The 25,308-nt window shown below is 38.9% G+C and overlaps 1 protein-coding gene across 6 annotated transcripts in view; it reads left to right on the top strand.

Moving 5' to 3' along the window:
* Window positions 1-25,308, top strand: part of FAM172A (family with sequence similarity 172 member A) — a 259,299-nt gene that overhangs the window by 200,567 nt on the left and 33,424 nt on the right. Inside the window, exon 12 of one of the 6 annotated variants that reach the window (XM_033520477.1) lies at window positions 22,610-24,426. The exons of 4 other annotated variants lie outside the window; for them this stretch is intronic. In XM_033520477.1, the coding sequence (XP_033376368.1) occupies window positions 22,610-22,719 (110 nt within the window). In that variant the 3' untranslated portion in view covers window positions 22,720-24,426. Of the gene's footprint in view, window positions 1-3,131; window positions 22,335-22,609; window positions 24,427-25,308 lie in introns of those variants that run through there. One more of the 6 variants, XM_015652651.3, reaches the window with a different exon arrangement.

The following is a 25,308-nucleotide window of genomic DNA, read 5'->3' as shown; positions in this document are numbered from 1 at the left end:
TCTTTTCTTTTCTTTTCTTTTCTTTTCTTTTCTTTTCTTTTCTTTTCTTTTCTTTTCTTTTCTTTTCTTTTCTTTTCTTTTCTTTTTTCTTTTTTCTTTTTTCTTTTTTCTTTTTTCTTTTTTCTTTTTTCCAAATACAAAATATGTATTTGGACAATTTCATACCACCTTCTGTTTCTGGAGATTCACCAGCTCCATCTGAACACTGATGCATTGTTGCTGTGGATTGCATTTGTTGCTTGTGTACTTTGCTAAATTTGCTAGCCATACATTGTTTTTACACAGATAACTTCAGCTTTCTTTATCATATTTAGCTGATTTTCATTTTTTCTATATTCCTTAACTGATTTCACTTTTTTGCTAAACCAGGGGGATTGTTATTAACCTAATACTGTTAGGTGTTCTTTTGTCATTCAGCAGCTTTCTAAAAATACCATTCATTAATTTATGTTTAAAAATCATATCTTGATTAAATTTACCAATCTTATTCCTACTTTGAAGAAAAATACCCTTTTTGAAGCTCCAAGCATGTGTATTGCCAGCAGCGGCTTCTCTCTGTTCAGTCCCACCAATGGCATCAGGTCAGTTTCACAGGCCCCAGGGAGCCATCCACTTGTCTGTATCCAATCAAAACACTGCCCAAAATGATAGAGTCATTGAGATATTACACATTTTTGTCTATGAGCACTATTCATTGTTTTTAGAAACTCTTAATATTTGTGACCATCGATGTCAGTCTCCTGAGGTTTTACCTTTCAGGGTGAGGAAACTTTCCACACATTGCAGAGGTGTGCTTAGGAAGAAACTTAGCCCTTTCACTGTTTTGCCAAAGTTGTCTGTCACAAAACTCCTCAACAACATCTTCTCCTGGGCTTTTTTCCTGTGCTAATTAATATGCACGATAGACCCAAGATCAGATTTTATCCCTGTTGCTAATAACAGAGCACTGCATCCTCATCACTTCTATGAATTTGAAGTAACCTAAGTAATAAGGTAATAAGGTAAACCTAGCTAATAAGAGACTGTTTAAAACTTGAGGCATACAAATTATTCAAACAGCCTCCAGTAATGCCAGTTATATCAAACTGGGCTTCATGGCTGTAGTTAGACAACAAACAAGAATTGGAAAAACTGGCAGTGGCATAGCGGTAATTTCATCATTCCTTTTCTTTTTATTTGCCAGATAAATTTATTTGCAACACATGGAGATTAAAATTATATTATCTTCGCCTTCTTAGCACCCTGCCCTCAAACTGCTAATGTAACAGTTTTCTGACTGCTCTAGCTAGCTCTCAGCTGAGACGATTGGTTTACCAACCTGTGAGATAACCAAAACATGAGAAACGTCGAGCTCCAGGATGCCATTTTTAGAGACCCTTTTCACAGTATATTTGCACTATCAAGAAACATTTGGGAGGCCCAATTTTCTGTAGAAAGGACTTGTCACTTTCTGATAACCTTCACTGGCAGCTAATCTTGTCATGTTGATATACAGGGACAGTTAAGATATTTCTTTTAAAAGCATTGTGATTATTATATAGTTAATAATAATAAAAAAAGCAAAAGAAAACAGGTGCTAGGAATTCAAATGTTGATTGGTTACACTGATAGTGTTAAGGACAAGGCTAATTTAAGCAGACATATTATATTCTCATATTACAACATGTAAACCATACCCTTTGAAATAATTATTTATCATATATATCATAATATTATGAATAATTATGTTTTCCAATGAATACTTTAATTTAATGAACAACATTTAGTAAGCAGCATTTTTTAATCTATATTCTAATTCTTACGTGAAAGATATTTCCCCACACATTAATTCTATTATTTGAGATAGGTTTGCATGACATACGTACAACAAGTTAATAGAGAAATAATCCACATGGTTAATAGAGTAAACCATTTTAGATTATATTCATTACTACTGCTGTAGTACAGTTGTCAGTTTGAAGAAAAATGTCATGTAATTTTAAACAAACACTGTTAAGTGCCTACCATTGCTTTTAAGAACAAGGCTTGTGCGAATGAGACAATGTGTATAAAAGTTCTTATCACTTTATCTGAGACTTTTATTTTAATATATTGTTTGAAATCATACACATTATAAAATACACACAATGCAATTCATAATACATAGAAATAAACCCCACATATATTTGAATTCTTAAGGCAAATTTTGACTCTTAAATACCTGTATGATGATACGTTTGAGTCTGGCAGACCTTAGCTCTGGCAGGTCATCTTTTATTACCATCTTTGCCTCCAGATGATCAGTGCTATTATGTCAAAGTTTAAATTATGTACTGAACTGGGTGTTAAACTGGAAGGGCTACATATGGAGGGGAGCGTTCCTGCCTGAAGGTGTGCATGCTATGATTGCTTCAGCAGGATTTTTCCACTGCAGCTGTGCATGCAACAGAAACAAGTGGGAACATAAACACATCTCAAAACACTTAAGCCGCAGAAGCAGGCATCACTTCTTGGTTCTAGAGAAACTGAACTTCAAGGACTCATCCTTATTCTGAGTAGTTACATTTTAATTTAACATTTTAATGTTTGTTGTTTGGTTAATTTGGGGACAGAGTTCTAGACATCTGTTTATGCAACTTGGTCCATTCAATGAAATCTGTTCCCTTTTCCACAAAGGAAACCTCCCATAAAATCCCATCAGATTAAATAAAGACGTGTAAAATAATGGCCGAAGTACAGTGTCCAGCAGTACTATGCTGGACACTGATAACAGTCTGTGTCAGAGCTGTGAGAGGAGATTTGGATCACTTCAGGAATATTCTGGATGTTTTTGATTTTGACAATTCCTTGCTATTGACTGCACAATTTATAAATTCAGCACAGCTTATAAATTTTGGAGATTCCTTTTGGCTGCTAGTCATCTAAATCAGCTGCCACTGAAGATTCCCAGTAGTAGTTTTGTTGGGTCTCTCTTCAGTTCTTGTCCTAGCAGACCATTATTTTAAACTAAATGCCTGTTGTGAGCTAATGTTTTAAGTGTTATTTTCTTCTTCTGTTAAAAGCCCTGGATGAAACTTACTAAACATTTGTGTCATACACTGTCTGATATCATTATCTCCTTACTCTTGAAGCACACACCTCCTTTCTTCCAGGAGATATCGGCTTCCCATAAAGATCTGAGATCTTCCTGCCTGTACAGAGGAATGGGTGCAGCTTCAGAGAATAAGGATCTGAAAGAACACAAGAGGAACCCTGCACTGTTGACTGGCAATTGGTCACCTTCCTTTGAGATGGTGGTTTGAGACCCCATCCACTGACATGGGAAGTGAAGTTGGTTGTTGCTTCTAGTGTCAGTGGCTTAACAACTGCACTTTCTTATAGGTGAAGGCTCTCCCTTCTTCATCCGTCTTAAAAAAGAAGTGGATTTCCACCTTTATTTTTTTTTTTTAAGGAACAACATTCATTGCTTCCAGGTTGCAACATTCACAGCATTTCTAGTTTTCATTACTTTAATCAGTCAGTCTGTCCTAGCTGATTATTTTTACCAATGCCTTGTAAATGCCGTGCATTTTTTAAAAAAAGTAAATCTTGGGATGGAGAAGCCTCACAAGTGGCGAGGCAAGGTGTTCACTCAAGCTAATAGTAGGATTTCTGGTACACTAAGCAGAGGAGGAGCATAAAGGAGAGGAGATTAAAGGAGAGCCAGAATACTGTTTTTCATATTCTGTTTTCTCTGGGTGACAACATAGAGACACAAACATCCAGTGGAGGTGACACCAAAACGTGATGGGCTTTCCCAGCAGCCAAATGCCACAGGTTGTTCTCATTGAGGCAACCAAGCAAGACCATGCCCTAAACAAGAAGATTAGATGCAAAGTAATCATTAATACCAGTATACCCAGCCTGTGAGAAATGTGGGTTAACTGGAAAACAGATACCACCTGAGAATCCTTCATGTTGCATGGTGTCAGTAGAAAATGCACACATATAACATTGGGAATATCAGCTCCCCTTGTAGAGGATGTCTTTCTTCCAAAGCAGCTCAGAGCTCAGCAGAGAAGTGAGGACTTTTTCTATGATGTTGGGGGTTGATCATGAAGCTTGTGTTTTATAAAGTTTTGGAAATTCCAGGTGAAGTGGAAGCATGAGCATTTATATCACCTACTGTCAGACTGTCTCACTGTAGGAGAATTTTGCTCCACGATATGGGCAAGTCCTGGTTTCTGCCAATCTGTGCCTTCACTGGAATGACATTTTTATTTGTGTGGTTTTAGCTGTATTCACAGCTTGTAGTTTACACCTGCAGATAAATGATGTTATCTTGGTAAAAGAGGTACAATCGGTCCCTGGTGAATTGATTTGTCATCATCCAAAGCTGTTATCAACCATGTAAAATTCATTTTTTGTAGAAATGAGGAAGTAGAAGTTGATTTTGAATAGTTATTTTTTCCATACACAGGATCTTTCATTACATATTTTGTTAATTCTGGTATGATTTTTCTGTGCTACATGTCTTTTTCTAAACTTTTCCTCTGATTTAATGCCTGACTTTTTTTAATGCTAGTAAATGATTAACTGAAGTTCTACAAGTGATATTTCATTCGCCAGGGAGACTGAGTTGAGTGCTGTCCCCAAATTTGATACAATATTGTGTTAGAATTAATATGGATATTGATGCAAAATTAATGCAAATAGACTCCACATCTAATCCCACACTCCCTCACTCAAGTTCACTGGCAGCAACAGCAAGTTACTGCTTTGATTTCAGTGCTGGATATGCAATATTTATGAGAGGTTGCACTTTATAGCATTACTTTGGTTATCGTTATACCAGTGCACATTAAAACAGTTTTTGGAACTGAATTTGTTCCAACACTGTTGTCAGACCCCTCTTAGACAAATCAGAGTCTGGGCTTTGGCATATTTAGCTTGTGGCTTATCCCGGTAGAAGCTACAGCACCAGCTTCCTGAAGGTGCAGAATGTAATTAGCATTTTGCTGGTTGCACCTGTACAGGACCATGCAGGTCACTGCTCACAGTTGTAAGTGCCTATGATATGCAGGGCTGTATTTGGCCATTTTATGTCTCACTTCTGCTTTATATGTCTGCAGAGTCTGGCTTGAGTGCACTGAATGTAGAATGTAATTGGTATAACTAACAGCTAATATGAAAGAGCAGGATAGAAGTCATCACCAGACTTCAAAGGTTTTAATGGATTGGTGGGCAATCATGCCTCTCACGTAGTCTGTTGTATCTTCTGAGAAAGACAGAAATCTTCAGTGACCTCTAACCTTGGTATGTTAGTCTCCTATATTTTAGTGGTCACATACAATTTTGTTTCATTTCTGTCTATTTAGACAGGCATGGTCTTTCTTACCATAAAATCACAGACTCATTTAAGTGGTTTGGGTTGCAAAGGACCTTGAAGATCAGGTAGTTCCTGCCACTCACCATGGGCAGGGACATATGTCTCCCTTTTCCATTGAAATATCTGCATCCAGGTAAACAGCTTTTTGGTGGGTAATAAAGGCTAGTTTAAACCTTTTTAATCCTCTTTCCCTGCTAGCTTCAGACTCATTGAGAACAGTTGTTTTGATACATTTTGTCATGTAGATTGTGTATGACATTTGAGGCATAGGCATATGTTGAAAATGCAGTTGTTAAAATACACTAGACATTATACAACCATTTTCAAATGGTAAGGCTTTTCTGAGTTGCTTTCTTAAACTTAACTGTCCAAATGTAGTTTTGTTTATTTTTTTCATGAAACGTGAAAGCTCATGCTGGCTAAATGTGCAATTCAATTACAGTTTACATTATGGAGAAAAATCAATAGATATTCCCCTGTCTTTTTTTGGTATGGGAGACAAATACCCACAAAGAAAACTTTCCTATTCCTGCCTGTTCAAGCCTGGTGGGCTTGATCTTTCTTCGCCTTGGACTCAGTATTTCATCTCTCCCATCAATCCCAGTGAGCATGGCTGAATTTCAATAGCAGAGCCTCTTTCCCAGGCATCATGCAGTAGCTTGTCCCAAAGCAGTGGGCAGAGCAGGGGAGGGGTATTTCCTCCTCATCACCTCGTGGATACTTTGTCTCAGGAGAGCTGTGGCTATTCACATGAACAGGAGACAAGCAGACCTTCCTGGATACACCAGCAGAGATGCTTCTCTGGCTTACAGCCTCAGCCGTTTGCTGCTCAGCATCCCACCCTGTGGTCCCTCATGGTGTCTGAGCACTGTAGATCTGGGGAAGAAAATGCTCAGAAACATTTCAGCAAAGGAAAATAACATGCATCAAGCTTCTTGCCTCCACCAAATCAAGCATGGATGTAATTATCTTTTTAACCAAGATACTTTAAAATGGACCAGGAGTGACTGAGAGGGAGTGAGAGCAGCCCAATGATAGATTTAAAGTTCAACAGAGGGGAAAAAAAAAAAAAAATCATACAAGGATTTCACAAGCAATGACACTTGGGTGGTATTTGGGAAATCTTTTTCTTTCAAGACTATCTTGCGATTTACTATGGGAGTAGCACATCAAAGCTGCACTGACTTCAAAGCTTAAAACCACTTACGGCTTCCAGCTATTACTAAAACCTACCACTTCACCCTGCCAGCAGCTCATCTCAGCTGCCTCTTTAAGATACACCCATCTACTTCCTGCCTTCTGATTTTGGGGAGGGAAAAAAAAATAACCAGAAAAACTTGTAAATTAAATATAGCTATTCGCAGTGAAGCAATGTCAAAGGGGAAAAAGGCAAATGAAGGCATTAAGACATTATAAAGATTTAGTACAAACTCAACAGTGATTTACATATGCACACTTGCATTTGGCTGACTCTAATAAAGCTGTCTGCTTTGAGTTAGTTCCCTGTGAGAGTGTTACCCTGGGGTAACAGGCCCTGAATGAGGTGTGCAAGTTGTGTGGGCTGTTATTTTGGTCCAGATGTTAACTGTAGCTTGACACAACCCGTAGTACCATGGCACTCCAGGATATCTTCACATATCCACATACAATGAAATTCCCATCCCTGTTCCATCAGGGCAGTCCACATCCTCTGATCTGCAGAGATACCTGTTTATGTACCACAAAACAATATCCCACTGTGAAGCAATGATCACCATTTATTGCTGCAATGTTATTGATTCTTTTATATTAGTGGTAGAGATCTTGAAGGCAACATTTTTATATTTTATATAAAATTTGGGAGTCCCTGAAACAACTCAGTTGTAGTAGCACAGGGCTGTACTACATTCTCTGAACTGATAGAGGAAGGCTAAAATTTACCAGAGTGGTAATTTATTGTGGTATTAATATTGTTCAGCACTTTTAATTGGTACATTGTTATTTTCTGATTGGGAGATTTATGCCTGGGGTTTTTTAAATGGTACTTTAATTTCTGAATACAATTTGTCTTGCAGATGACATATTAATAGGAAGTTAGGAATGAGTGTGGTCTTTGAGTGTGTTTCATATAAGAGTTTGTGTATTCAGTACAAATCAATGACAGACTCTAGAGCTAAATGCCATTAATCCATTTACAGACATTCATTGCAATGAAGAGGAATTACCATTGAAAGAGCCAATCATCCATTAAGGAGAATTTCTCTTCTTCCTTACATAGTCTTATATTTTGAAAATGCCTTTGCAGGTGTTTAAAGCTGATTTTTTTTTTCCCTCCCCCTTTATTTCTTCCCTTTACAAGGAAGGATTTTGGCAGCACTGGAGATGCTGGTAGCTTCTCCCAGCTGAGCTGGGACAGCAGAGATGGCTGCACGTGGTGCCGACCTGCTGTTTGTGGCCACAGTGTCCATCAGGACCTTGTCTTACCCTCACCCACACACAAAAATTATGTGTTTCTGCATCAGACTCATGGCAGACCTCAGTACAGAAATGGGAGGGAAGACAATAGGCTGTTTTGCCTGGATGGTGGTTGCCACTGGATGTAAATAATTGAATTATTGTATACCACAGTCTGGTGACAAAAAGAGTATTCTAAAAAGCTGACATATGAAAAATTCTACAGGAATTTACTGTTATATCTGTATTACCTACATGGCTAGTGTATGTTCTCTCTGAAGAACGAGGCTCTGCTTTAAACTTGTAGAAGGGTAGATGGGAGCTTCCTGGCTGGCTGATGATGCAATCAAATAGAAAGGTTATTTGTAATAATTATGGACACTCCATCAAAACATTCCTATATTTTCCTGTGTGACAGATTTTTTCCTCTTCTTAATACATGCATTTCTCAAATAAGCTGTGCAGCCCAGTATCAGTCATTTAAAGTTTACTGAAAATACACAAGGACATCATATCTCCTGTCCTAATCTTAAACTTGGTGTATTAACTTTCTTGCACAGCTTGCAGCATAGGAGTGTGATATACAGCTCTGGCAAGGAAGGCTAACCACATACAAATTCATGAAGTACTGCTGGATTGGCAAGAACCAGCAAGGGTGTGCAAGCATGGGGGCATGGTTTCTATAATATTACTTAATTAAAATAAAAAGGTTGGATTTTGTTTCTGCAAATAACTATGCAGAAGCCATCTGCAGAAGCTATTGTTTCATATGCTTACTTTCACAACATGAAAGTTGTGTCAGTTGCAGTTCACAAGCAGAGCTGGACTTGAAGTTACAGATCAGATACATTAGGGTCCAAAAAATTATTTTGGATTAGTGCAGAAAATTCAGGAAGGCATAGTGAATTCCTTAACTCACAGGGTTGTATCTAAATATTTCATTATTATTCTTTATTTATTCTTGCCTTTCTAATATTTTGTTCCCTTCATATTCAAAGATGGCAAGATTATGGAAGCAATAAGCACTACAGTATACATTTAAATTTAGTTGTGACATGGTGGTGTGGAAAGTGTTCTTCTGATGTCAGGCTGGCTTGATCCTCTGTCTACATTATTAAATCTTCTTAAACACCTCCATTATAGTGTTCACCTTGCTTGACTTCAAAGAGCAGGAAAGCCACGTAGAGAGAGTGAGCCACAACTCTGCAGAGTGGCTTACCCATGGTTACTTAGAAATGCTAATTGCTCCGCTGCTGTGTTTATGAAGTTATCTGTTTTTTGTTCTGCATCTCTAGAATCAAAGTAATAAAAAGACTGAGATAAATGTGGAGGCTAAAGATATTCTGTGGTCTGAAGTCATTGCCATTCACCTTTCTAAACCTTGTCCACTCCCACCCCACCACCCTCCCCCCCAAAAAACCAATAATTAATTAAAGGGGTCATTTTGGGGTAAAGCAAAGTTGGTGCTATTACTGAGGAACCTCTTGAGTGTGGGCTCACTGACTCAGTCAAGGAAAGGATGTGAATGAATGCCTGACTTACCACTCAGAGTTTATTGGGAACTAATCTGTTCAAAATGTTTGGACTAAGCTAAAACCTGGCTTGCTCATCTAACGAAAAAGGTCAAAACAGAGAAGAAAGTGCCATGGTTTGTGTTAGGTGACACTGTGCCCTGCTTGTCTAATTTGATTACACAGAGCCACTGAAGCCCGAGGCAAAGCTGATTTTAGCTGTAATCAGCTTCTTAACCTTTTGAGAACTAACATAAACACTACCTACTACTGGTTAATTACGTTGCTCTACTACATACAACAAAGTACAAAGGTAAAAGTGTAGAACTGTTGTAACACATGTTGTGACAAGGTCACTCCAGGGGATTACAGTCTTCCATGTTTTATCTGCACTCACTGATTTCTTTCTTAAAAATTAAAAATGGACCATGAGCAGGGAGCATCAGTTTATCGATTGCAGGCAGCACTGTCCAGTTGTGCTACTGCTTTGTCTCAAATTCCTTACATACTGAAGGGATGACCTACTGTGGGTTAGACTGCTATGGGGGTGGATCTGCTTTTTTTAATTATTTAGGATTATCTTTGTTCTAATTGCTTACTTGTAATTAAGCATGTGTGCTCCCTTCCTCTATGATGAGCATCTTCCAGAAAATCTTGTAATCTCTTTTGGTAGAAACATCATGTCCATATGAGACACCTGTCTCTAGGTAAGATAAATGGGATATATTTTAATTTCAGATTTTGGCAAGAAACATATATAGGCAAGAAATAAAAATCTGAGGCACCAAAACTGTGCTTTTGCAAAATCTGTGTATTCTAGCTTCATCTGTGTTTTGCTTCATACACTTCTTCTAGTTTGACAGAAAATTTGCATTTCCATGGACTTCAAAACCTTCAGGATATTTGTAAGCCAATGGGTTTTCAATGTAGTTTGAATTTTTCTGACCTGTGCTGATCTGTGGTGTTTATATAAGGAAATATTGATCTACTCATCTCGCATACTTGCTTTTCTTATACTCTTGCCACTTGGACATAGCATGTTGCCTCTGGGTTTTCCACTCTTTAGAAAGTCCGTCTGTTTTACTCTTTCTGCCCTACTATTGTTGTCAGCAATCCATCACTTGTCTCCAAAAGTCTGCTCAGATTAGCATCCCTAATGATTTACCATTATGAGCAGTATTAACACGGGTGTTGCAAGGCAGCCTTCTGCTGCTGGTGTGCTCTGCTTTGTCTCAGAGGGGGTGTTGTGGTAACCCAGAGGTTGTTCCATAGCTATCTGTGCCCAAAATTGTTACTGTCTCTTTACAACCCTGCCTCTGGGAAAGAGAGGTGAGTTGGCGTGGGGAAGGGTGTGGTTTGTGCTGCTTTTGAAGTCATGCTCTGTCGCGGCGTGGGGTTTGCCTCACTGGCTTCTTGGTCTTTGCTTAGGCAGAAACTTTTCCTTCCTAGCTTCTCTTTTTTGGGGCTTACGATTTTTTCCTCATCTCAGCGAGACTCCAGTTAGCAGTTTTGGGCTGCCTGGAGGTGAGTTCTATAGGTGGCTGCTCACTGCTGGTGCTGCTTCCCCAGCTGGGGTGGCCCCACTCCATCCAGCTCACCATTGGCACCCTGCCGAGCAGAGGAGGCTACGGAGTCACCCCAGCCCAGACACCCAAGCCCTTGGCTGCTCCTGCTTGTCTTCTGCTGAGAGAAAGGCGAAGTTCCTCTGCAAGTTCTGCCCTGACCGAGTTTCCAGCCACCATCGGAGCATGCCAGCTGCCTTTCTCAGCAGAACCCGGCTACTGGAGAGTTAAGCAGAGTGATGAGGTCAGACTGACACTTTTACCTTTGTCTTTCAAACCATGCACTCAGGGACATGGCCAGCATTTTGTGTCTCTCTTTGTTCTGAGGAGTCCACAAGGTTTAGCAGTTTGGTATCAGGTGATTATTTTCTATTATTTCTTGGTTGTTGCTGTTCTCATCATTAGTAAACTGTTAGTTTTTATGTACATCTGCTCATATTCATTCCTTGTTGGTGGAAAGGGATTGGCTGAACCCATAAAGGGAGCCACCTCATTCCAGAGTGTTCTCCTTCAACTTGTCTTAAACCAAGACAGGGAATATTCTGAAGCTGGACCATGGGGCCTCAGGATGTTCAATGCCTTCAGCCCACCTGCTTTGCATGAAAATTGTAGTGAGGAACTGTGATAGACTAGCAGGGGTAAGTTACACTAGGGACATAGATGAGGTTTCATTTAATTCAGATACTTATTAACTAGAATTAATAATGACTAGAGTTAATAAAGTAATAATAAAAAAAAAATCAAACTACCAACAAAACAACTACAATAAATAATAACAAAACACTTGCACACATAAAAATCTTGTGGAGTGTATGCATAAAAGGACATACACAAGTCATTTATAAGGTCAGAATTTGTTTCCTTTCCTTGCAGGCAATAACTGTAAGGTTTACCTTACACATATTTATCCGTGGCAGAAGTACAGTGTGTTGAGCAGAAATTGGGCCAACTACTGGTGTCTGAGCAGCAGATAGGTAGCAGATTTTTTTTAGCTGACTCTCAGCATGGATGTGAGTGAACCCTGAATAGAAATCTCTTGAGATTTGCTGAATGAGAATATGATCTTCATCTTAGGCCCCATAATTTTCTACAGGAAAGGAGTATGCATAAAGAAACTGAGGCTGACTGTGACCCCTTTGGGTTTCTTGCAAAGTTTTTGGCATTTCAGTATGTAGCTGTACAGGTTTTCTCATGTTCTGATGGCTCTGATGACACAGCCTGGCAGCTGTGTGCACAGCTGAGTAACTTTAGGCTGTTTTCACATAGACTGTGTTTTCCCTCTACAGCCATCATGTAACACTTTCTCTGACCTACTCTAACCATCCCCTTCTCCTGATTTTGATTCACAGAAGGAAAAATAATTAATTTCAAGTGTTTATTGTGTAGATCACCGTGGCATTGGTTGCATTTCCTGAACTGATAGAAAGTTTCATCTCTAGCCAAACCAGACATGATTATCCTGCATTTTGATTTTTCTTCACCTCTCCTCCACAAAAAAAGAAATGGGATCACATTATCTTCTGGTCCAGCTGTCAGAAATGAGAGGAGAAGAGGCATGTCTGCAAAACATGTCAGTCTCCACATTTAGAACTAGATGTTCTCAAGCCACCTTATTTCCTCAATACATTCCAGTTACAAGGAAGTTTTGTGTTGAGTTTCTGCCATGTGGGTACCTGCTTTGTTCCAGGATTGTTGTCAGGGGACTGTTTGGGTTCAGCCGATTGCTGTGGACAGTAACAGGCAGCAATGAACAGCAGTAATACCACAGACATAGAGCAGTATCTTTGCCTCCCAGAAGGAAACTTTGGTGCCCCTTACACAGAAGTTCATTTCTGGAGTATATGGCACAAGCACAGAAATTTGGCTGTGTCTTAATGAGTTGGATAACTGTGGTTGCTCACAAAGGAAATGAAAGGCTTTTTTTCTGTTTCTGAACATACTCAGAAGCAAGGGAAAAGTGCTGTGCTGTGCTGCACCATTACTGCTCATGTATTGAGACTGGCAGCAGCTGTTTTCCAATCTCTCTTTGAGAATCAGCCTTTCTTTCCATCAGCTATCATGAGATGCTGCTCCTGACTGCTGAAAGGGTCTGTGTGCCTCACAGTACTGGCATAACAGCAACAGCAAATTTCTATCCTGACCTAGCAGAAATGGGACCCTGAAGAACAGGAGTGAGGCCTGTGCAGGGTTGAATTTTATCAAGGGCTGCACAGAGAAATCACAGAGGAGTCAAGCAGAATTTGCTTTTGCCCCCTGGAGAATAAATTGCTTTGCAGCAGCAGATAGAGGATAAGTCAACAATGATGCATGGCTGCAGAAAAGACAAACCTTTTACAGACATATCTAAATAAGCCTCTAGCTTACAAAACTATTGGTGATGCTTCAGCCTGGAGCCCCTGTAGGCAGTACGGCCCTTGGAAAAGGAGAACTACTTAGAAAACATGAAAAGGAAAGCAGAAAAAGTGATGAGAAGTCTAGAAAATGTGGCCTTAATAAAAAGGGTGAAAAGCAGGAAAACATTTAACCTAAAGAAAGAGGACTGAAACAAACATGGTGGAAGTCATTGGGTTTGTGAGTGTTTCGGAGAGGGAAGGAATAGTCTGTTCTCTGCACACCTGGTAAATAGTACAAAAAGGAATAAAATTAAATCACAGCAGGAAAGTTCAAATTAGACACTAAGGGAAACTTTCTAATGGCATATCTGGAGTTACTGCATTCCACGAAGGAGGTTTTTTAAGAACAGGGGAGACAGATGTTTGCCGAAAGGGATGTAGGGGCATCAAGTCTTGCTGTGGGCCAGGGCATGGACCGTGTGACATCTGTGTCACACCTGCTTGTTCATTGCTGTATGAATGAGCAGAGAAAAAGAAAGCTAAGCAACTGAATATCCAGATGACACAGATTGTCAGGTTCCGTTTTTAAGCTATTTTTTAATTTTGAACACATTCTTGGTGTCTTTGCTAAAGATAAAATAAATACTATACAATACAGTCATGTAAAGCTGTTTTAGTAATGTATAATAGAACTATTTTTCTAATATCTCAAATCTTTAGGTTTGCTTTCTGGCAGGTGTGTTGGGTGACATTATCTATTATGTTTGTCCAGATGCAGAGGACTGACAGTTATTGATAACAGTGTCCTCTCTGGTCTGACATACAGTAGCAAAAGAAAGTCTGTTAGGAGGTGTTAGCCAGGAACATACCTTGTCATTGTTTTTGATGTCCGGAGTATCCCCAGTCAGGGAGTGAAACAAATATATCACATTGCTGAAGTGGTCTGTCACACACAGGGAATAACAAATAAGCCTTAGTAAAGTGTTTATGAACAGTACATTTATGAATTTGTTGAATATGTCTGTAAAACAAACAGCTTGAAACCTGGATGTCTTTGTGAATATGCTAACAAGAAAATAAAAATAAAAAAAAGGGTGCATGTAGTTTATAATAAGTAAACAAACTGTTTGTATGCCATAGTAAAACACAGAAGAGTAAAAATTGAAGTCTGTTTGTTCGTGTTCACTCCAGAACACCTTAATACAATTGATTTGTAGTAAGTGAAATTAGTGAAATAAGCTGTGCTGCTCAGTTAGTTCCTAATCTTACAGCTTGTAAATAATTCTTTGCTGAGGCATTGTGTGGGCCGTGGCCAGCTTCATTTCCACTCTGTTCCCAGGAAATAAAGGAGCAAAGTGCTCTTGCATTTGCAACATATTCCATGGAGTGGATTGGAATAATGATATGGCTAGGGGGAAAAATGAATAAACCAGATCAAAACAAGTACCTTGGGAATCTTTTAATTTTTTTTTTCCTTCCATGATGTCAGATCCCCTAACTCCTGGGATTTTGGACAGTGGGGATGCTTTAGTAAATGTGCAGCGAGAAAACTGCCAGATTGAAGATTTCTTTAATGTTACTGTCCAAAATCACCAGCCATGCTTGAAAATAGAAGTTCTTAACAGAACATGCACTCTCAGTATGTGACTTTTAGCTGCAGGGGGCAGAGCATATGCTTTTAGTGCCAAAAAGTTGTTTGGGGTTTTTTTATTGTGTTTGTGTCAAACTTCTGCTTTTATGTTTCAGGCTCTTTTTGCATTTCAGTCTTCAAGGCTTGCCATGAAAGGCATAAATAGCTGCAAAAAAATCCTGAAATCCTGCAGATCATTTAAGAATTTCTGAATCTGTGATTGATTCTTTGTATTGTATAGAGACTAAGGAGATACTCGGCACACAGTGATGTCTTAATTCACTTGGAGTGGGTGTGATTTTCTTTCTTTTATGAGATTAAATAAGAGAAAACATTTTGTCCCTACAGGATTTGTGTGTGGTTGCTTTATTTATTCAGAATATGCATCCTTCACTCAGCCATGTGGGATTTAATGAATCAGTCCAGAAACTTCTGAGCACACAGAGTTTATGTCGCTGTTGGTGTCACTGGGATGTGAAGTTCCTGAATGTTTGTTTAGGAGATGTCTGGCATCTACTTGCATTTGACCATCAGTTTCTAATAGAATGGCCCAGGCAGCCCTCTCTTCTTTTCTGAAGCTTCATTGAAAACAGTCACAGAGGTCATAGCATACTTCTGTCTACCTTTTTGGGGTGTCCTGAGTAATTTGCTTTGCTAGCAGAGTGTAAGATTTGCCTACAGTGACTCAAGCAAGGACAACAGCAGTTTGAGTTGCTTTGGGTGTTGTTCTTGCTCAGGGGCAGATGTCAGTCTCTTACATAGAAGCAGACAGTGACAGGTGCTTTAATAAGCCTGGGGTAACAAAACAGGCTAATTTAACACCCTGATTTGAAGGCTGATTGTGTGCAGTTTGCCTTGCTGGAGGAGATCCTGTGCATACTCTCTACTCTGGTGTGGAGCTGCAGAAAAACATAGATCAAGTCACAGACTTTCTAAGTACTTCTATTTAGATGTCTTTTCATCCTAAGTTCAATCAGAGGGTTAAAACCCATTTGTCACAGCCAAAGGGAAGAGTTGGCATTATAGCATCTGGTGGGAAGAGGAGTCAGTCCACCAAAGGTGTCACTAATTTTTTGGAAGTGGCTCTTGCCATGGCTTGGCAGAGCCTTTATTCAAATCTCTGCTTGTCAATTCCAGATACATTACTTTTTCTATATGTTATACTTCATTGCCTCTTGATCTAGTTGAATTTTGTGATCATGGATGATGGTGTTAAATATAGATGTCAGTAGCTTGTTGCATAGATGGTAGGGACATCTCAGGTCATCAGCAAATTGTCATACCAGAAGTGGAGGAATGATTAGTGTGTAGTATTGCAAATACTAGATTCTAACTACTGTATCATTATTTATAGTTTTGTAGTGAGTTAATGGTGGTCTGTATTTTACTTGCTGACCAATCTCTGGTCTTTCAGTTTTTGAAATAGATTTTTTTTGCCCATCCAGTGATGTGGAAAGGAAACTTGAATTCTTTTCAGCTGTCATCAGCAAGAAACAAGAACCCTCAAATTATTTTTCAGATCACACAATTTTTAAGTCACCCTCATTATTATTTTGTGAATTTTCAGAAGCTGGTGGAGGCAAAAATGCATTAGCCATCTGGAGAGCTACTAAGCTCAAACTGCATGTTCAAGGGTCATCATGCAGGCCTTCTCCTCACTCAGGTCTGCCATAGTTGTCCTGAACTTGGATGGGCAACAAGGAGAGAGACACCACCATGTATGTCCACATTATGAAATGAGGGCCATCTGCTTCAATGGGTAATACTGGATAATAGACTGTTTCATGCAAATAGTAATTCACTAGCAATTACTCTAACAACTAGACACTGAAGGCAAATCTTACAAAAAACATTCTAAATTTGTCTCCTTGTTGTGATAGACAAGATGAATATGCAAATAAATTAATGGTATGAACATTCTGTACTCTGTCCTGTGCATTACTTAGAATTAATAAATAGGGGCTTGGAGTATGGCTTGTGAGATGCAGAGCTTTTCATGTCTGTCTGCAGCACTCAACCCACAGCAGAGCCAGAACTGTTTATGTTTGATACTGGCAAAAAAAATACAGAAAATATGAAATTAATGTGTTTTAATAGGCAAGAGCCTGACTTCACAGCTCATAATCTTGGCCCTAAAATGTATGTGGAGACAGACTTTGTGAAGACTTTGAGGCTGTTTAACAGCCTGAGCCTCAGCCCATCCTTTTGCTGGCTACCTCCCCTCTAACAAACTCTTCATAGGGATATGCATCTTCCTGCAAGATGACAGCATTAAACTGAAAAAAAAAAAAAACCCACACATTTTTATTAATGTGATGGCTATGTTCATTTCTGCAAATTCTACCTCAGGGGCAGTTGCTCAGCAGAGAGGCAGGACAAGCAGCAGAGAGCAGCAGCACTTAAAATTCTTGCAGCTGAGTCTGCAGGAAGCTTGTGTGCTGGAGCCCTGAAATATGCTCCCCAGCCTGGGGCAGTTTTCAGACCGTGTGTAGACATATTGACAGAGTACATAAAAAACTCTAGTATTGAGACTGCCTGTTCTGCGTGTGTTTGGAGAACAAGGTATTTCAATTTTGAGGATTATAAATTGATGTGTTTACAGTGCAGATACAGTAGAATACCACTTGCACTGTTACCAATCCTTTTGAATTACCTTTTGTAGTTAGGCACATAACTGTTCTTAGTTTATTGGTCTTGGGGCTTGGGGTTTTTTGAGTTTTTTTTTAACCTGAAGTTTTAACAGTCTCCAGACAAGGTTGTGGAACTTCTTTTCCACGCAGCTCTTTCTCTACAGAGGAGTTCCTTGCCTGATTTGGGAATCTGTCTGTCCTTTGCCTGAAACATTCCATATTTAGAGGCAATTTTGTTTCTTAGTCCTTCCTAAGATTTCAAGACAGACAAAGCACTGCCTTCTCTAAGGGGTTTGACAATAATCATGGAGCACTTTATGTCCCGCAGTGAAAGAAGCAGGACAGCAGAGCTGAGGTTGTCTTTCCTCTTCCCACATGTAGCTCCTTAGTAATACTAATTTGCTTTTCCTGTTTAAATATTTCAGAGTGGGCAATCAATATTAACAAACATCAAAGCTTAGTGGGACTGCAGAGCCAGAGACATGGGGTCAGTTCTCAAAGGCTTTTCCGGAACGTTGTAGTGGTTGGTGGCAGAGGTCTTTTGGGCATCGCTCCCCACTGGAAAGCTTCAGCCTGTGGGATGTGTGGAGGTAGTGTTAACCCAGCTCCATTCATGCAGTGACTTTGTAAGACTATTTAGGTCCTGGAGCTGTACCTTGCATGTTGTGGTAAATGCTGTACAGGAACCACATCTCTTTTGCTTTATAGTACAGTGCAAGTGTGTCATGTGTGCCTCATCCCTTAAGTTATTCTTCCTTCAGGTAATTTTTCCCCACTGGACACAGGAACCAGATTGAGCTATAGAGTTGGGGAGTTGGATATTAGCAGGAAGAGGGCTATGATTTAAAAAAAAAAATAAATAATGATCTGTCCTAAGGCAATGATGTATCTTAAGCTGTTATAATACTGGATCATGGAAATGCAAACCTGGAAGGGGCCTCAGTTGTCATATCCCTGTGCCAGGCACCAGAATGATGAAGCTGTAGCTCTGTGGTCAAGTGTTTGTCTATGTGTACAGGTGTGTACAAAGGCCTGTATGTGTACGGAGCACTGGAGGTTTACAGGTGCTGCAGCAGGTTCCACATGCTCGGGACAAAGGTCTTAAACACCCACCTCCGGTATCTCTTTGCAGTAGTCTGTTTCACTTCTGTTTTCCAAACATTTCTATGCAGTTTACCCAGCCCCAAGACAAAAGGAGTTCTTGCACTAGCCCAGAATGCACAAGAGCCAACAACCACGTGTCATCCACAGCAAACAACTATTTGGATAACTTCAGTCATCAGTACTTGTGCCTTGTGAGAAAAGCCTCCTCCTTTGGAGCTGCTTCATCGTAGTCTTCAGGACCAGGTGGTAACCAGGTTGTCTGAAGTTATCCCCTCAATGCTTGGCTTCCCCATCCCTAGAGCAAGGATGCCTGTTCTCCGCTGTGATAGTAAATGTAATCCAGGTGGTGGAACATTCAGACTGTATGGCAATGAAGACATATTCATACCCAAGGCAGAAAGACCCAGAGTGTAGAAAATACCCTTATTTTATGTGAGATACTTATTTTGAAAGGAGGAACCACATTAGAAAGATGGCTTTATCAAAATTCTGGCCAGCTACTGTGGAGAAATCAACTGAAGTTTAATGGATAGTGGAAAAAAAAAGTGAGGTCAAATTCATGTTGCTGCTGGTAGCAGAAACCCACAAGGTGTGAGAATTCAGAAGGGAAAATGCTACAAAAATACATCTGGCACTGTCCATACTGATGTTCTATGTGTGGTATAATGGAAGGTGGAATAAAACATCAAAAGTGATAGAAAGTATAACTGGAGATATGTTACCTGGGACAGACCTTAATATTTACAAATGAGAAATTGAGTAAGGATTTACTACAATGATCATTTACAGCAAACAAGTAAACCATGCAATACCCTTTGAAACAGTAAAATAGAAAAAAAGTTAAAATCTATAATTTTAATCAAAAGTTTGTTTCTGTCATTGAAATTCTGTTATTGCTGCTTACAAACATTAAAGTCAATCAAAACATCAGTAGCTTGCAAGATCAATATTTTTAATATGTTTGCATTGCAGTGCTGCAGATTTTTGGCTAATGGATCTCACCCATATTGATTTCCATGGGAAATGTTAGTCTGATACTGAAATAATTTAAAAAAAAAAAAAAAGCCAGGGATTATTGGTTTGGAATTTTGAAGGAGATAGAAGTATAAAAATTGGTTATTGACTGAATTGCTTGGGGTGAATGAACCTTCAGCACTTGCAATAAACTTGTAGCACAGAGTCATTACTGAATACTGCATTAGTCCCTTAAACCTAAAATCAGTCAATATCCTATTATAACAATGCAAATTGTGGTGAAATAGCATAGTGAGTCATTTTCAAAGCAGCAGGATTTTCATAAGCATCTACATACATATATGGATGGATGTATTAAACCACCTCTGGGATATGCACAGCAACTGATTTTCAAACTAATTTTAAATATTTTGAGTTTATGTTGATATTAATGCAGAAGAGTTGATATGAAGTATTTTTTTAAATAAGTTTAATGACTTTATGGCTACAAAAATGAATAAAAATGCAGTAAGATATCATAAATATATACATATGTACTTGTATAAAAAAAGTACTCAATTATTGTCCCAGTTCTAAACACATGCAGGTGAGTTTGGGGTTTTTTTCCAATTTATTCTGTCTTTTGGGGGAGACATGTGAAAACTGCAAGTAGTGATTACCCTGGACCCAGACCATCCTACACCATGCCCCACACCTGTTCTGTCTGGCTTCTGCTCTTTTTATTCATCCTCTTTTTTCATAAGTATTATGATTTTGCTTACCTAGCACAATTCTCTTTTTAAACGAGGATTCTGCAAGCACAGTGGCATCATGCCTCTCTCTGATACCTGGTGAAATAAATGAGCTATCCATTCCAGAATATACACTGCATTCCCAAACAGGGACAGAATGAGTTTACCACAGTTAGAGCAAAGCTAGAATAGAAATCTTTATTCACAGTTAAGTGAAAAACATCTAAGTAAAGAGTTTCCTTTTGGTTCCTGCTTTAAAAATGCCTTGAGCCTTTGTATTTCTCTGCACTGGGGACCTGTAGCTAAAAATGGGTACTGCAATATGCAGGCTGTTGTGTGAAATATATTTTCACCTGAGCTGTATAAATATTTAAAAAATGTATACTAACACATGATGACAATTCAGTGTCTGTGATAGTATGGAAAAGAGAAATTGTATTCATGTTTTATTATTACAAAGTCATATGTGGACATTTCCTGATTTATTTTTTTTCCTAATTTTTTGCTTTTCCCACACCTAGCCAGAAATAAATTGGACTAAGTTTCAGTGGTCTGCTTGGATCAATATATTAGAAAATATGCCATGTATGGAGCTCAGCAGAAATCTGATAGAGGCAGGATCAGTAATTGGTGCTTCACTTTACCTACAGTAGTCAGACAAGAGGCAGGTTGCTGTATCCTGCTGGAGTCATGATGGACTGACACATTTTGGGAATAACTAGTAATGAAGTCTAAAATCTCTCACTAAACTTGTTAATAGGGTCTTGTCATTGACAAAGTACCTCTGTAGTTACTCTTCAAGTCACGCAGTTTCTGGATAATTAACCTCCTCCAAATTACTCAAACCGCTGAGTTAGGACAGAGAGATGTTGGTGTCAGCCCAGCCGCAGGCAGAAGGGATGATGTAACAACCTCCCTGTCCCTGCACTGCATGCAACCCTGCACCACTGTGCAGGACCAGGTTTGGGCTGATTTTGGAGCATCCTACTGATTTCACCTTGTCTGGGATAGATTTCCCTTTTCTGGTCTTTTTTAAAGTTTTTTTGTTGTTTTTTAAGTAAATACTAAAATAGCATTTCAGAATACAGCTTTCCATATTTACCAGTTCTGCAGCCCAGAATGCTGGATGTGCATCTCTATTCCATAATTTTTAAAAGATAGTAGAAGGATGAGGAGTGTTTCCTAAGAACAAAGAACTAATGGAAGATAAAATCCTCATTTGTAAAAATCGCTCTTCCTTGTAGCTTTAAACTTGTTAACGTAATTAGTAAAAAATAATATTTTTCCTTTCTTAAATATCAGAAGCAGAGATTTAATATGTGTAGGCAGGGGTAGTGAGAATAGTAAGCAGAGCTTCTGGTACTTAAAATTTCACGTTCTCTTAATGAGGAAAATAAAAGTATTTTAAAGGAAAGTAAAAATAGTATATTTCCCCACTTGTTTTTGCAGCTATTCCAACCCTTTTCAACTCAAAACAGAGAAAAATATGAAAGTTTGAGCTTTTGTACGTTAGAGCAAGCTAAACCAAGAAATCCAACAGGACTGCAACATTTTTTCTAAAACCTTTTTAAAAAAAAATGCAGTTTTTCGTATAATGTAGAAGTTGTGCATAAAAAAGAAAAAATTAACAAATGCACAGTACCATAGGAAAAGTTTAAAAGAGCCAGAATGAAGTGTAATGAAATGCTCTTGATAGTTAAAAGTCACCGTCATGAATTAAGTGGGAAGGAAAATCAGTAAGTGCATCAAAGGGCCTTTAGCAAGATCACAAGTGAGTCTGGAGCCGGAGGTGAATTTATGTGACTTGTAGAAGGACCTTAAAAGCACAGAGATGAAGAACTTCCTACCATATTCAATTCTAGCATGCATGCAGTGTTTTGCTGTCCACTCCCCTTGGTCCCCTTGGAGTGGTAATTCCAGCAGGACAGAGGTGATCCTGCAAGGTTGTAGTGTTCCTTGCCACTGAAAACAATGTTGGGTGCTGACTCTGGAGCCAGTCCAGATTTGTTGTCCCTGTGGTAACAGCTACAATTATTTTCATAATCCACCTCTGTGAAAATAAAATGTATTTATAATAATTGTTTTTGATTGGGTTTTTTTCAATACTGTGGTTTCAAAACTCAGTAAATACTTTATAAGATGATCGCACAGTTTTCCAGAGCAAGGAACCCAAACAGATAGACTGGGAAAGTTACCTGTTTTACTGGCAATGTTCATAAGGCAGGGAGCCTTTCATCAGAGCTATGAGTCTGCAGATTGGTGTTTCACACCCCAGCAAAACTTCTCAGGATCAGCTGTAACTCAGACAGGCCCAGGCAACACTATTTATGTCTGTGTCCCTTGGTTTCTCCAGACACCACTGCTGTGCAGTCCTTGCTGAGCCTCCACGAGGTGGTCCAGGAGATCGTGATGGTCAAGTTTCTGCGCCTGCAGACTTTCCTCCATCTGAGTCAGAGGCATTAAGCACATTAACATAACTTTGGCTTCTTCTGATTCAGAATAAAGAAGCAGAATGGGAAACCAGTCCACATTGGGAAGGCAGTTACGAACTGGGTTTAAACACAAGTAAACTGTCAAGGGAGTGATGGGAAGAACATAGCCTTGCATGCAGGACTGTTGAGGTAACCTGGCACAGAACCCACAGAACTCACTAAACTGAGTACAAAAATGGAGCAAATTATCAGGCTTTAGCTATGTAACTTGCCTTGATTAGTGGCCATTGTGGGGCTGAAATTTTCAGCAGTGTTGTACAGATTTAGGAGATACTGTCTTGGAAATGTTAAAAACATCACTTTTTTTGTCTTTGTTTCTAAATTCTTTGATTGCATGCCAAACTGGTCATAATAGAGGAGATCAATTTGATAACCTTGTGGTTCATTTAAAAAAGATAATACAGGGTGTGATAACTTAAGAAACACAAGCTAAATTGGAAAAGAATGCAGAACTCCTAAAACTCTTTTTTTTCACAGACCAGCAAAGCTTATTTTTTTATTTTCCCAGAGTAGAAGCATGTTCCTCAGCATGATTTGAAAGACATCTTAAATTTGTAATCTGTATATGCTACGTCTGCTACATAACCCTACTCTAGTATGCTGCCTACATGCACAGAAATACTGAACTGGCATGTCACAGCATGAAAGACTGTGGCTTTTGTTTGCAGTGTCTGTATAGTTCATTATGTTACATAGGTTCATTTATTTACATAGACTATTCTTGGAAGTTCATATATTTACCTTATCTTGCTTAGAAAAATGTTTTTGGGAAAATGACAAAAGCATGGGAAAGGTCTGCAGACACCTGTTTTGTGTCTCCAGCATTCAGGTGTGTTTGCAAACATACTTTTTTTGGTGGCAGTGCTCACATCAGGAATTTCTTGACCAATTTTTGTAAGGTTTTTTATTCAGCCAGATGGGTGGCCAGGCAGTGCTTTAACAGCATGGTTTTTAAATTATATTTTGACTGGAAATCTTTGAAGCATCTATGGACCTTGGAGAAGTCTGAATTCCAGCTTTGACATGGTTGCATCATCTTGATGATCAATACTATAGCTTTAGATAATTACTCTTTCAGGTGTCAGTAATGCAGTTTTGTTTCTGCTAGAGTGTAGGAGGTATGGCTCCCTGGTGATTGTCACTAGGTATCATCCAAACATCTTTATCATGATTTTACAATGTTTGAATCTTCTCTATGACTAGAGAAGTTAATGAGCTGATTCATCTTTTTCTTAGGGTTTATTAGGACTTCTCTTGTTAACATGGTATTACTAAAATTATGATGGAGATTAGCATGTTCTTAAGTGATGGTATTTTGAAACAAAATGTTTATGGTAGCCCCAGTTCAGGGAAGTCCTCGATGGTGCAGGAAACTGAGCACTGTTACATTATATTGAATCTAATTCAAAGCAGGCACGTATAGCATCCAGCAGGACTGATGCCTCAGTCATATACACTGAATTAATGCATGCTGGAATGTTGCATGGGTTTTTAAGCAAAATTTTTGGGTCCCTAAGCTTCAATTGTGTTTATACTTTCATATGTGCAAAATAATTAATTTGTAATAGAATTGCTAATTTTCTGCTGTGTGATATGCTGTTATGTTTTTGACAAGTCTTCTGGACAGGAAGTTTATGTGCACCAATGAATTATGAATAAAATTGATAATCTGTGTTCAGATTGGTGTTACTATTGTGAATGTAGTAAAGTACAGGAAAATATAGCACCTCCTTGACAACTGATCTATCTTATGGTCCTACCCAACAGTCAGTGTTCAGTTTGAGGCAGAAAGTGTGCAATAAAGTATAGGTATGGTATATAAGAAATTAAATACAACTTTCTGAACTTTATAGATTTTGGGAAGTTAACGGCTTCCTTTGAAAGTTAAATCAGAAATAGCATGTGGCGATTGTACTGCTGTGTTGTGTTGCAGAAATACCACCATGGGACTACACCACCATCTCATACTTCTCTTTCTCCATCCTCCACCAATTCCTCCTTTCTGTCATAATGGGGGAGAAAATGATTGCAAATGTGTTTTCTTGACCCACTACTCCATACATGTTAGCACCTAACCTTCTACAGTATCATCTGTATTTACAGTAATTATATGCATAATGTAGCATATTATTGTCTGGACTTCCTGTTCAATCAGTACAGAGCTTCTCACAAGTGCAGCTGAAAAGGGCAAACAAAATTAAAGCTTTATATACCAAAACAAGTTTGATTTTCTAAGCTCCCAGCATTCCAATGTACAGAGATTTGTTCCACCAAGTTTTGCGATGGCTTGCAGATGGGCAATGATTAATCAGAGAGCTAACTGTGAAGTAGTTTGCAATTAAACTGGAAAGCTCTGAAGCATGCTAATTGAATCAGAAAATTAGAGACACTGAACAGTAATTGGCTATTTCTTATGCAGCAGGTGCCAGGCCACTCAGCTGTGGAACAAGGTATTTAAGGCACATTAGCACTAGGAAAAATATTTCTTGATATGGAACAGTCAGATTTTCTGCTCATTTTCACCATGGATGTCAAAACACACAACTGTGATATCTAGAGC

Source organism: Parus major, chromosome Z (genome assembly GCF_001522545.3).
Source record: "Parus major isolate Abel chromosome Z, Parus_major1.1, whole genome shotgun sequence".
NCBI classification, from domain to species: domain Eukaryota; kingdom Metazoa; phylum Chordata; class Aves; order Passeriformes; family Paridae; genus Parus; species Parus major.
The sequence above is the reverse complement of the archived record's forward strand: the minus strand, read 5'-3'. Positions and strand labels throughout refer to the sequence as shown.